General features: G+C 52.1%; 1 protein-coding gene across 5 annotated transcripts in view; it reads left to right on the top strand.

Moving 5' to 3' along the window:
- LOC137445062 (E3 ubiquitin-protein ligase TRAF7) overlaps nucleotides 1-10,101 on the top strand; it is a 29,678-nt gene extending 19,577 nt beyond the window's left edge. For all 5 annotated transcript variants that reach the window (XM_068146464.1, XM_068146465.1, XM_068146467.1 and 2 more), the window contains 12 exons: nucleotides 65-282; nucleotides 814-887; nucleotides 1,279-1,327; nucleotides 1,751-1,878; nucleotides 3,635-3,717; nucleotides 4,602-4,641; nucleotides 5,717-5,833; nucleotides 7,090-7,212; nucleotides 7,959-8,078; nucleotides 8,247-8,378; nucleotides 8,466-8,585; nucleotides 9,308-10,101. In XM_068146464.1, coding sequence (XP_068002565.1) covers nucleotides 65-282; nucleotides 814-887; nucleotides 1,279-1,327; nucleotides 1,751-1,878; nucleotides 3,635-3,717; nucleotides 4,602-4,641; nucleotides 5,717-5,833; nucleotides 7,090-7,212; nucleotides 7,959-8,078; nucleotides 8,247-8,378; nucleotides 8,466-8,585; nucleotides 9,308-9,322 — 1,219 coding nt within the window. In that variant the 3' untranslated portion in view covers nucleotides 9,323-10,101. The remainder of the gene's footprint in view (nucleotides 1-64; nucleotides 283-813; nucleotides 888-1,278; nucleotides 1,328-1,750; nucleotides 1,879-3,634; nucleotides 3,718-4,601; nucleotides 4,642-5,716; nucleotides 5,834-7,089; nucleotides 7,213-7,958; nucleotides 8,079-8,246; nucleotides 8,379-8,465; nucleotides 8,586-9,307) is intronic.
- Nucleotides 10,102-12,153: the final 2,052 nt, after the last annotated feature.

The following is a 12,153-nucleotide window of genomic DNA, read 5'->3' as shown; positions in this document are numbered from 1 at the left end:
CAGCTGAGCAAGGAGGTCTTCAGCCTGAGCCCTGCCCCAGCCAACATCTGCCTTCTCCTTGCAGGTGCACATTCATAGGAAATCAAGACACCTATGAGACCCACCTGGAGACCTGCAAGTTTGAGGGTCTGAAGGAGTTCCTGCAGCAGACAGATGATCGCTTCCATGAGATGCAGGTGGCAATGGCCCAGAAGGACCAGGAGATTGCCTTCCTGCGCTCCATGCTGGGGAAGCTCTCAGAGAAAATCGACCAGCTGGAGAAGAACTTGGAGCTTAAGTTTGGTGAGTTTGCAGCAGATGAGCTCAGGTCAGAGCTGCAGGGACAGGGCACTCTTTGCTAGGATGGTGCATTGCAGGTTTGAGGAAGTTCAGATATTCTGTGCAGGGGAGCAGACAGGGGTTTCCTCAACTCCTCTGCTTCCAAAACATCATGGGACCTAATCCTGCAGTCAGGTGGAAGTCCTAGAAGTGTCTGCAGGCAGCTACCACCTTTCTCCTGTGACTTTGTCCTCTGCAGTCCAAGAGCACAGCCCCCCATAAACATCAGCAAGTCCAATAACCACCCATCCTGGAGCTGGAATGTTCTTGGACACCTTTGCTGTGCCCAGCCTTGTCTTGGCTCCAACATTTGCTGTGTCTTCAGCATCCAAGTACAATTTGCATTTGAGCAGCAGCACCCGTCTGCTTTTCCCTGTGGATAACAGCAGTGGGTTCTCCTCTCTTCTTGTTCCGAGGGTAGGTGGCAGCAGGTGTCCTCTGCCTGTTCCCCAGGACACTGTCACTGACTTTGGTGGGCCTGTCCATCTCTTGTAGATGTGCTGGATGAGAACCAGAGCAAGCTGAGTGAGGACCTGATGGAGTTCCGCAGAGATGCCTCCATGCTGAATGTGAGGAGGGGGCTGGGACCTGGGATGGTGCAGACATTGCATGTAGTGAGCTGGTTCTGCTACTAGTTAGGCTTCTGCTGCAGTGGAGAGACTTTGTCGTTCCATTTCGATCAGACATCAGGAAGAATTTCTTCCCCGTAAGGCTGGTGAGGCACCGGAACAAGAGGCAACAGCCTCAGGTCGTACCGGGGAGGTTCTGGTTTGAGGTTCTGCCAGAGCCCCATGGTCCTGGGAGGGAGGTCACAGATGTACAGCTGCTGAGGGAGGGCCTTGGCAGGGAATCAAGACTTGTCCAAAGGCAAGAGTGGCTCTCAAGTGGTGGTGGAGAATTGAGACAGGGCAGGCTGGGCTCAGGGGCCCTGCAGCTCATGCAGCTTCCTCTGGTTTCCAGGATGAGCTCTCGCACATCAACGCTCGGCTCAACATGGGCATCCTCGGCTGTGAGTATTGCTCTTGGGCTGGCTTAGGGCTGAGGGCACACTGAGCCCTTCGAGGCAAGATGAGGGAGAAGCCCTGGGTCATAGGGTCACCACTGCTGCAGGGAAATAACACTGGTGGGAGAGTCGGCCAGAAGTGTTGGCCAGAGGGGATCGTAGTGCTGCTGGGAGAGGATGCCAAGTGGACTCTGCATCTCTGGCCTCCCTAGGTCCAGCCCAGAAGCTGCATTAGGGAGATGAGTCCTGAGCCCAAAGCAATAATTTGATTGGCTGTAAGGGTGGGACAGAAGGTCCTCCAGCCAGACTGGGAAGGTCTCATGGTTCCTTCTGGCCTGTGACAACATGAAGTATGAGGATGACCTGTCAGGCCAGTCCCCTCCAAACTCATTGTTCTCCCACCTCTCTCCTGCCCTGCTCTTTCTGTAGCCTATGATCCTCAGCAGATCTTCAAGTGCAAGGGGACCTTTGTGGGACACCAGGGCCCTGTCTGGTGCTTGTGTGTTTACTCCATAGGAGACTTGCTCTTCAGTGGCTCCTCAGACAAAACCATTAAGGTAAGAGCTGGTCACTTCTGCTTGTCTTTGCATTTGTGACTGTGCTTCAGGAGACACAGAAGCTGAGCTGCAGTTTGTGGGGCTGGAGGAGTTTGTCAGTTCCAAAAGTTTTTCCCAGAGAATTTCAAATGATTCTCTGCAATTATCATAGAATCAATAAGGTTGGAAAAGACCTCAAGGATCTTTAAGTCCAGCCTGTCACCCAAGACCTCATGACTACTAAACCACGGCACCAAGTGCCACATCCAAGCCTTTTTTGAACACCTCCAGGGATGGGGACTCCACCACCTCCCTGGGCAGCACATCCCCAGGGCTAATCTCTCTTGCTGGGAAGAACTTCTTCATCACCTCCAGCCTAAACTTCCCCTGGCACAGCTTGAGACTGTGTCCTCTTGTTCTAGTGCTGGGTGCCTGAGAGAAGAGACCAACTCCCTCCTGGCTACAACCTCCCTTCAGGGAGTTGGAGAGAGCAATGAGGTCACCCCTGAGCCTCCTCTTCTCCAGGCTAAGCAACCCCAGCTCCCTCAGCCTCTCCTCACAGGGCTGTGCTCAAGGCCTCTCCCCAGCCTCGTTGCCCTTCTCTGGACACCTTCAAGAGTCTCAGTGTCCTTCTTAAATTGAGGGGCCCAGAACTGGACACAGGACTCAATTATGGTTGGGCAAAATTCTCTGCAAGGAAAGAGTTTTTGACAGTGAAACTGAGACAGAAGAGTGGTTTTTTGCAAAGCCCTGATTAGAATCTCATTCCTGCCACTGTCTGGTTTGCTTTATATGGTATTTAGGGCATCCAAGACTATTTTGGCTTCTGATTTTGTCTTCCCTTGTTATAAAAAGTCATCTTAGTGAAAAAACCAAACAACAAACCAACAAAACAAACCCCACATTTTCCCCTGATCAGATGTGTTCCTTTCTCATTTGATGGCGTGTTTGTTTTCCTTTGGCCTGTTTTCAGTAACTCAACTTGACAGCACTGTTCCAGTGCAGCCTCAACAGCAGCTCCCAGTGTCACCATGGTGGCTGCTGGGAAGCCACATGCTGTGACCATCCCTGCCAGCAGCAGAGCTTTGGTTTAGTTTTTTTCATAGGATCCTAGAATGGTTTGAGTTGGAAGAGACCTTAAAGCTCATCTAATTCCAGCCTTTATACCATGGGCAGAGACCCCTCCTACCAGCCCAGGCTGCTCAAGGCCTCATGCAATCTGGCCTTGAACACCTCCAGGGAGTGGGCAGGCACAGCCTCCCTGGGCACCCTGTGCCAGTGTCTCACCACTCTCACTGGAAAGAATTTCTTCCTAAATTCCTAAATTTCTTTGATAGCAAGAGCCACGTGGAAGAAAATGGACATTGCTGCACTTTAGTGGAAGAAAGCAGCTTTGTCTCCTCTCTGGGTGCCACGTTCCCATCTGTCCTCTCTTGAGAGCAGGATGTGCCCATTGGGAGGGACCTTGGCAGCAGCAGAGGAGCCCTGGGAGGTGGTGAGGATTGCTAAGGCAGAACCTGAGAGGTGCTTCTCTGCATCAGAGTGTTGAGTTGGCCTAGGCTGGTTCAGACAGAGCTGGACAGGGCTGATTCATGCTGCTGTCCAATGTCTCTGTAACTTCTACCTGGCCCTCTGCAGGCAGTTTCATTCCCTAGACAGGAGCGTGGAAGGCAGGTGACAGCCTGTTTCCTCCTTCCTTTGTGGCTTTGGTGACATCCTGCTCATGTCCCCAGGTGCTCTGTCTGCTGACCCTCTGCTGCCTTGTGTTTCCTGTTAGGTGTGGGATACCTGTACCACATACAAGTGCCAAAAGACCTTGGAGGGTCATGATGGAATTGTACTGGCACTCTGCATCCAGGGGTGAGTGGAGAGGGAGGGAGTGGGGAGAGCACTGGGGCTCCTGACCACAGACTCTTGGGATCATAGAGTGGTTTGGGCTGGAAGGGACCTTCAAAGCTCATCTAGTCCAGTCAGCAGGGACATCTGCAACTAGAGCAGGTTGCCAGAGCACCAACCAACCTGACCTGCAATCGTTCTGGGGATGAGGCTTCTTCCCCCTCTCTGGACGCCCTGGGGCACGGTCTCACCACCCTGAGTGTACAAGGTTTCTTCCTTGTTTCCAGTCTGAGTCTCCAGTCTGAGTCATGCCCTTATAATTCCCATCCTTGGTCCTGCACATGCCAAGATTGTGTTCCAGGGGCATGTCCTGCCCCTCTGCTCTTTAAAAAAACCTCAGAGCTGGCCTCACTGCTCTCCTGGCTTCCATCCCTGGTCACCAGCAAGAGCCTGTCCTCCTCACAGGACCTGGCTTCTGCTCCTGGGGTTGGTGTCTTTAGTTACAGAGTCATAGAATGGAACCACAGAATCTTTTTGATTGGAAAAGCCCTTTAAGATCACGGAGTCCAGCTTAACCTGGTACTGCCAGGTCACCACCAAACCATGGCCCTCAGCACCACATCTTCAGGGCTTTGAAACCCCTCAAGGGATGGAGACTCCACCACTGCCTGAGCAGCCTGGGCCAGGCCTTGACAACCCTTCTCGGGAAGAAATTGTTCCTCATGTCCAACCTAAACCTCCCCTGGGGCAACTTCAGGCCATTTCCTCTTGTCCTGTTGCCTTGCCTTGATCCAGTGAGGCTGTGGGACTGCAGCTCCCTGCCCAGCATGGTGCCTGGGGACAAGATGGGAGCCTGCATGCGTTGTTGTCCCTTGCTGATCTCCCTTTCTTTTCTGGTGACATTACAGGAACAAGCTGTACAGCGGCTCTGCTGACTGCACCATAATTGTGAGTACCCAGCCCCACTGTGCAGTGGTATTGGGAGATCTACAGGCCATCCCCAGGCTGCTCTAGAGCAGGGACCTGCAGCCTTTCTCCTGTGTGGCTCTGCAGATGCCAGACTGACCACCCACATCTGCTTTAGCCACTGGCTCAGCCAAGTTCTTCTTGGCTTGGATTTAGGTGTTTCCTGCAGGCTGGATTTCCTGCTTCTGTGTGTCACAGAATCTCAGCATGGGGAGGGTTGGAAGGGACCTCTGGGGATCATCCAGGGCACCCACAGCAGCTTGTCCAGGGTCACAATGGCCAGGGGGAATTGGAAGCTCTCCAGAGAGGGAGACTCCACAACCTCTCTGGGCAGCCTGCTCCAGGCCTCCAACAGCCTCACACCAAAGAAGTTTCTCCTCCTGTTCAGGTGGAACCTCCTGGGTTCCAGTTTGTGCCCCCTGCCCCTTGTCCTGTCCCTGGGCACCACTGAGCAGAGTCTGGCCCCAGCCTCTTGCCCCACAGCTCCTTTATCTCTTGCTGAGCATTGCTCAGCTCCCCTCTGGGGCTGCTCTTCTGCAGGCTCTCAGCCCCAGGGCTCTCAGCCTTTGCTCCTCATGGAGATGCTCCAGGCCCCTCAGCATCTTTGGAGCCTCTGCTGGACTCCCTCTGTTGGAGCCCAGAACGAGGTCCACTGCACCAGCTGTGGCCTCACTAGGGTGGAGTAGAAGGGGAGGAGAATCTCCCTCGACCTGCTGATCACACTCCTCTTCCTGCACCCCAGGAGACTTGTCCCCAGCACTCCCAGGGTCTTCTCCTCAGAGTTGCTTCCCAGCAGGTCACCCTCACCTGTACTGGTGCAGAAGGTTGTTCCTTCCCAGATGCAGGACCCCACACTTGCCCTGGTTGACCTTCATGAGGTTTTCTTTCCACCCAGCTCTCCAGCCTGTCAAGACCTCCCCGAATGCCATTGCAGCCTTCTGGTCAGTCCTGAGCAGGCCAGGACAGTGGCTCCTACAGGTTCCCAGAGGCAAAGAGGAAGGGCTGCAGCACAGGGTCCTGACACTGCCTCTCACAGTGTGCCTCTTCTCCTTTGCAGGTGTGGGACATCCAGAACCTGCAGAAGGTGAACACAATCCGAGCACACGACAATCCTGTTTGCACTTTGGTCTCCTCACACAACATGCTCTTCAGTGGCTCTCTCAAAGCCATCAAGGTAGAGCCCTGGGGTGATTCCTCTTGGGCTGGTGGGGGACCAGTGGTACAAACTGTCAGGCAGCAGTGGCCAAATGGGAAGAGTGTGGCATTTTGGTCTGTGGGTGACCTTGTTATCACCATCTCGTGAGCCGTGTAGAGGAGAACAGCTCCCAGGGCAGGCAGTGCTGCAGAGGTTTAGCCCCTGGGACCTGGCTGAAGAAACTCTTTGTTCCTTCTGTCTCCCCAAATCTGAGACTGCTGGTAGGAGCATCTTGGCAGTTCCTGTGTGTGTCTGTGCCTGGGTCCCTAACAGACCTACTTACACCCTTGGGAATTTGTCTGAGGTTCAAAACTGCCTGAGGATTCAGACTGCCTGTTGTGAAACCCCCTCCAAAGGATCTTGAATCTGCTTTCTTCACCTAAAGTCTGCAGAACCCAGGGAACAGCTTTGTGAGTTGCCCTTTAAAGCCTTGGCTGGATTCCCTTGGCTCTGCTTCCAGCTCCTGGTGAGGCAGCTTATGGGACTGTCCATCTGGAAGAGGTGTATGCTCTTTTCTTTATCTGGGGCCTGGAGTGCTTCAGCTCTCTAGAGAGCATTTGAGGCTGGAGGAGCAATGAGACAGCACTAAGCAGAACCTGGGGCCTTTGGGTTTTTGTCATCTCCAGCCACTTAGTGCCAGATGAGCCAAGCAGGCCTGCAGCACTACTCGGAGAGCTGGGCTGTATGCTGGAGGTTTCAGGCAGAATTGTGCTGGAGGCAGTGCTGCAGGTGGGGTCTCAGCAGAGCAGAGGGGCAGAATCCCCTCCCTGTGCTGCTGCTCTCCCTGCTCTGAGTGCAGCCCAGCACATAATTGGCTGCTGGGCTACCAGTGGCTATTGCTGGCTCCTGGGGAGCTTGTCACCAACTGACACCCCCAAGGCTTTCTCCTCCAGACTGCTCTTGAGCCTTTCTCCACCCAGCCTGGCTTTGTGCTTGGGATTGCCCCAACCCAGGTGCAGGACCTTGCACTTGGCCTTGTTGAACTTCTTGAGGTTGTCATGGGCCCACCATTTGTTACGTGTTGAGATGTCTTAAAACTGTGAAAGCCTCCTGCTAAAGGACAGTCACCAGTAAGCCGTTCTTCACCCAGCTGAACCAGGGCTAGCAGGAGCCCTAACAAGCACGAGGCTGGCTGGGTAGAGTGGGCTGCCCCTGGCCTTGGAGGATGGAGCTAACCTGTCCTATCCCATTGAGCCTCCTCTCCATGTCCATCTGTCTGTCTGTGCTTCCCACAGGTCTGGGATATTGTAGGCACCGAGCTGAAGCTGAAGAAGGAGCTGACAGGTCTCAACCACTGGGTGCGAGCTCTGGTGGCTTCCCAAAACTACCTTTACAGTGGCTCTTACCAAACCATCAAGGTAAGAGACCCTGAGCCTTGTGGCAGCTGTGAGCCACCAGCCCTCCCTCTGCCTCTAGGTGTCTGTTCTGCAGCATGGCTTGGTGGAGCAGGACAAAAGGGAGCTGCTGAGGGGCGAGAGCACTGTTGGCACGTCATTTTTGCTGCACTGATTGCATCTTTGCAGGCACTCAGGCTGGGCTCTGGCCGCTCCTTGTGGGAGCGCAGCTGCTGGAGGAAGCTCTCTGAGATAAAAGGTGACACCTCCAGAGCTGCCGCAGTGTTGTCTGCACTGACAGCCCTGCTGATAATGGGAGAAGGGCACTGGCTGGCTGCAGAGTGACCATAAAGCCATGGGTGGTTTCCAAAATGCTTTCAGGCTGCCTTGGCTCTGATGAAGAGCTCACCTCACAGCATCTAGGTGACACGGGAGAACTTGAAGTTGCCCTCTTGGTGTTAATAAATCCCAGCGCTGGGTTTTAGGGCTCTCAGGGGCTGGGTTGTGTGTGGAGGTGTCTGTGCAGGGTCACACACACAGGGTGTGCAACCAACTTTTTCAGCCTGGATGTTCAAAGGTGGGCAGCTAAATAAGGCAGCAGGACTTTGCTCATCAGAGCATTCCCAGCCAGACAGATTTGTCCTTGAGGATGTGATCTGGGCACACATGGAGCTGGGCTGACTTCTTGTGTGGCTGGAAAAGGCAGTTCCCTCCTAGGGAGGGGTCCCTGCATGGGTCTCATGCTGCTTTTGCTCTGGTGTCTCTTTCAGATCTGGGACATCCGTAACCTGGAATGTGTCCACGTGCTGCAGACATCAGGAGGCAGTGTCTACTCCATCGCTGTCACAAACCACCACATCGTGTGTGGCACCTACGAGAACCTCATCCATGTAAGGGCTGAGGGGGCCGAGCTGGCTGGCGGCTGGGGGAGAGGGGTGAGGAGATGGGGGTGTGGCTCTGCTGGGCCACTCTGTGGCTCACCCAGAACCCTGGAGGTGTGAGAACACCTCTTGGAGGAGAGGTTGGTGGTCTGCAGCCCTAGTGCTCTTCTCCTGCAGGTCTGGGATATAGAGACAAAGGAACAAGTCCGCACGCTGACGGGGCACGTGGGCACAGTCTATGCCCTGGCTGTCATCTCCACCCCGGATCAAACCAAAGTCTTCAGCGCGTCCTACGACCGGTCCCTGAGGGTAGGTGTCCAGGAGTGGCTCTGTGCCTCTGCTGCAGCATGGCCTCGTGTGCCACCCCCTTGGCTCATGCCTGCTGTGTGCCCGCAGGTGTGGAGCATGGACAACATGATCTGCACTCAGACGCTGCTGCGACACCAGGGTAGCGTCACTGCCCTGGCAGTCTCCAGGGGCCGCCTCTTCTCTGGTGCCGTGGACAGCACTGTAAAGGTTGGTGTCCCCTGCCCCCTGGGTGGGTTGGTTTCGTCCAAAGCTAGAGCCAGGGCATTCTGAGAATCGGAGAATCATCCCTTCAAGATCATGGAGTCCAACCCTTGACCCAGCACTGCCAGGCCACCACTCAGCCGTGGCCCTCAGCACCCTATCTCCAGGGCTTCGAAACCCTTCCAGGGATGGGGACTCCACCACTGCCCTGGGCAGCCCGGGCCAGGCCTGGACAACCCTTCTGGGGAAGAAATTGTTCCTCATGTCCAACCTAAACCTCCCCTGGGGCAACTTCAGGCCATTTCCTCTTGTCCTGTCCCTTGTTTCTTGGGAGAGGAATGCAACCCCACCTGGCTCCAGCCTCCTTTCAGGTTGTTGTACAGAGCAATGAGGTCTCCCCTCAGCCTCCTTTTCTCCGCACTAAACACCCCCAGGTCCCTCAGCTGCTCCTCACCAGGCCTGTTCTCCAGACCCTTCCCCAGCTTCATTACCTTTCTCTGGACCCACTCCAGCCCTTCGATGTCTTTGCAGCAAGGAGCCCAAAACTGAACACATTCAATGAGCTGGGAGCCATCTTCAAACAAAGCAGGGGATGGTTTTGAAAGGCTGGGATGTTAGCTCCTTTGTGGCTGCTAGAAACTCAAAGGAAGCTCCACACAGGCTGAAGGAAAGCTCACAAAGCTGCTCAGAAGTCACTGCCTTGGGTTTCTGTTGTCTCTTCTCCACAGGTCTGGACGTGTTAGCAAGAAGGCCATACAAGCCCTGCACACTGAAAGACCAAAACCTCCTCTGCTGCTGGCCTGCTGGGTGGCTGCCACCACCCCAAGATATCTGCTGCAGCTCCTCTCCACACCCACCACTGCCTGCTGCTGCCCACCCACCAGCTCCTCACCCACAGTGAGCCCGGCTGGCAGCCCTCAGGACTGCTCTGGCCCATGGATGCTCCAGATATTCCCTCAGATCTTCTGGATAGGAATGGAAATGCAGAGGAAGCTGTTCTGGTGCCTTCCTCACGTCTGGGTGCCCTCCTCTGCTGTGTGCCCACCAAGCTGAGGAATAACTTTTGGGTTCTCCAGGCTGGACCAACCTCACTGTAGATGCAGCGCAGCCCTGGGACGGTGATGGGACTGAATGCCGATTCAGCTTGTCACAGGCCGGGGTAGGGACACTGGGAGGCTGCTTCCTTTGTAAATGGTAGAACTGAACATTAGGCCTTGCCCTGGGTCGGGACCCCCCACCCCTTTTCTGTCTCCAGGATTTCATCTAACTGCCAAGATGTTGGGCTGATCCATCTGGGATCTTCTTGAGGTCTTCTCTCGAGCAGCCAGGTACGATTTTTATGCCACAGCAAGTTCTCAGATCAGTGACACGAGCCCCACTCTCACCCCCTGTAACGATGCTCTCCACATTAAAGAGGACGAAGCCTCCGTTGCGTTTTTACTCCCATTTTCTACTGTTTTTAAGATTGTGATAGAGATTTGATTATTTCTTCATTGACAATAAAAGCAGAAAGAGCTCTTCCCGCCCAGCGTGACTTATTGATGGCTCTCAGCAGGACCTTGGCCCAGTTCCTAGGCTGCTGCACCCTTCAGTGCCAGCACCACCAAGACAGGGGCACCAAAGGGTGGCCTTTGACCATATACCTTGTCCACCCAGCAAGACAGAACCTCAGCGCCCCACAGCCCCCATCAGCCCAACTGGAGCCACCACATACGGTGGCTGATGGCTTTTGAAGCCATCCCCCCCAATGGCCAGTGGCTTTTTGTGGCTACCACCACAACGGCCGCTGGCTTTCTGAGCCACCGTCTGCACCGGCTGCTGCTTCTGGAGCCCCTGTGCGCGCTGCCTGGGGACACAAACAGCTCTGGCAGCCAGGAGGGGTTTTACATTTTTATTTTTTCCTTAAATATTTGTTGCCAGACTTCGTATAGGAGCAAACTTCTTCACAGCACCACGAGCCATCTACTATTGAGAACAGGAAGAGTAAGACGCGTACAGAGGTGAGAGCGAAGCACAGGAGAGCAGGGAGAAGCACCAAGATGCAGAGCTGGACAGAGGGGGGCTACGATACAGAGTCCATAACTTAATCATAAAAAATATATATATATATGTATATATCCATCATGGAGACTGCAGGGGGGTAGATACATATTTAGCTTGGTTTTGCCTCCTTCCAGCGTATCTTCAGGTGGCGATTTCTATTTCTTTCTTTTTTTCCTTCTTTTTTTTTGTTATTTTTAAAGTTTTTTTTTTCTTTTTAAAGTCTTTATTTTTTTTTAAGTCTATTATTATTATTAAGTATTTTTCTATTTTTAAAAACTTTTGAAATTCTTTTTAGAGTATTTCTTACTATTTTTAAAGTCTGTTTTGGTGTTTTTAAGTCTCAGGTCAGAAAGTCTCTTTTTTTGCTATTTAAAGCCATTTTTAGTCTTTTTAATTTTTTTAACCATTTTTTATTTTTCAAGTATTTTTTATTACCTTTAAGGTCTTTTTAAAGTATTTTTGGGGTTTTTTTTAACCTTTTTTAATTTTTAAAGTGTTTTTTTTAATTTGAAAAGTCTTAAATTATTTTAATAATTTGACTTTTTAAAGTATTGTTTTGGTTTTTTAAAATCTTTTTTTTTTTTCACTTTTAAAGTCTTTGTTTGTTTGTTTGTTTTAAAACTGAAGTATTTTTTGTTGTTTTTTCTGTTTGTTTTTAAAAGAAATGTCAAAGTTGTGCCAAACACATCTGGATCAGCGACCACAGCAGGGAAGGAAGAGAGAAAGGGGGAAAGGGAGAGGAGAAGGAGGGAGGCGGAGAAGAGACCAACTCTGTACACCTCCAGAAAAGAAAGGAACCAGCAACACTTTGGAGTTTGGAAACCACAAGCCAAAAAAAGAACACCCCCCCCCAAAAACTCCAAACCTAAACCCAAACCAACCTGCACTCATCAGGACTGGAGTGATTGAACCGGACTGGTTTACACAGGAGCCTACCACAGGGCACAGTGCCCGCAAGGATATGTGCCCGCACCCTCCAGGGCACAAAACGAGACCCACGCCCAAGAGACACCAAAAACTCCTTAAAGAGTAAGAAGCTAACCCACCTCTTCCCAACCCAAAGATACCCCAAAAGAAATGAACACCTCCAGGTGAAGAATTGCCAAAATAAACCAAACCAACCACAACAAAAGCCCAACCCCAAGCTTCCCTAAAACAAGGCACATCCTCTTGAGTTCTTAAGGGTGTTGAAAAGAAAAGACACCAACAGTGAATCCCAGGGGAAAGGGAACCTCTTGCACCCTACCTTCCACCCAGAGACAAGGTGAAATATTGTGCTACTCTCAGAGTGAGTTTGCCACAAGACACACAGCTTAGTTATACTCTAATAATCTTTGTTTTCTCTCTTTGTCTTTTTGTTTTCTTTCTCAAGCTAAAATCCAGTTTCTTCTTGATTTCCTTTAAACCTCTTTATATATTCACTAATATTTTTAACTCTCTTTTTTTTAAATATATATTTGTTAAAGTTTCTTTTTATTATTTTGGTGCTAAGGGAGGGGGAAAAAAAATCTGCTTTATATCTTAGTTTTGT

The sequence above is a fragment of the Melanerpes formicivorus genome, unplaced genomic scaffold (assembly GCF_026170545.1).
Source record: "Melanerpes formicivorus ecotype bairdi unplaced genomic scaffold, bMelFor1.0.p_v2 SCAF_14, whole genome shotgun sequence".
In the NCBI taxonomy this organism is placed as follows: domain Eukaryota; kingdom Metazoa; phylum Chordata; class Aves; order Piciformes; family Picidae; genus Melanerpes; species Melanerpes formicivorus.
This window is presented reverse-complemented; position numbering and strand designations above follow the sequence as displayed.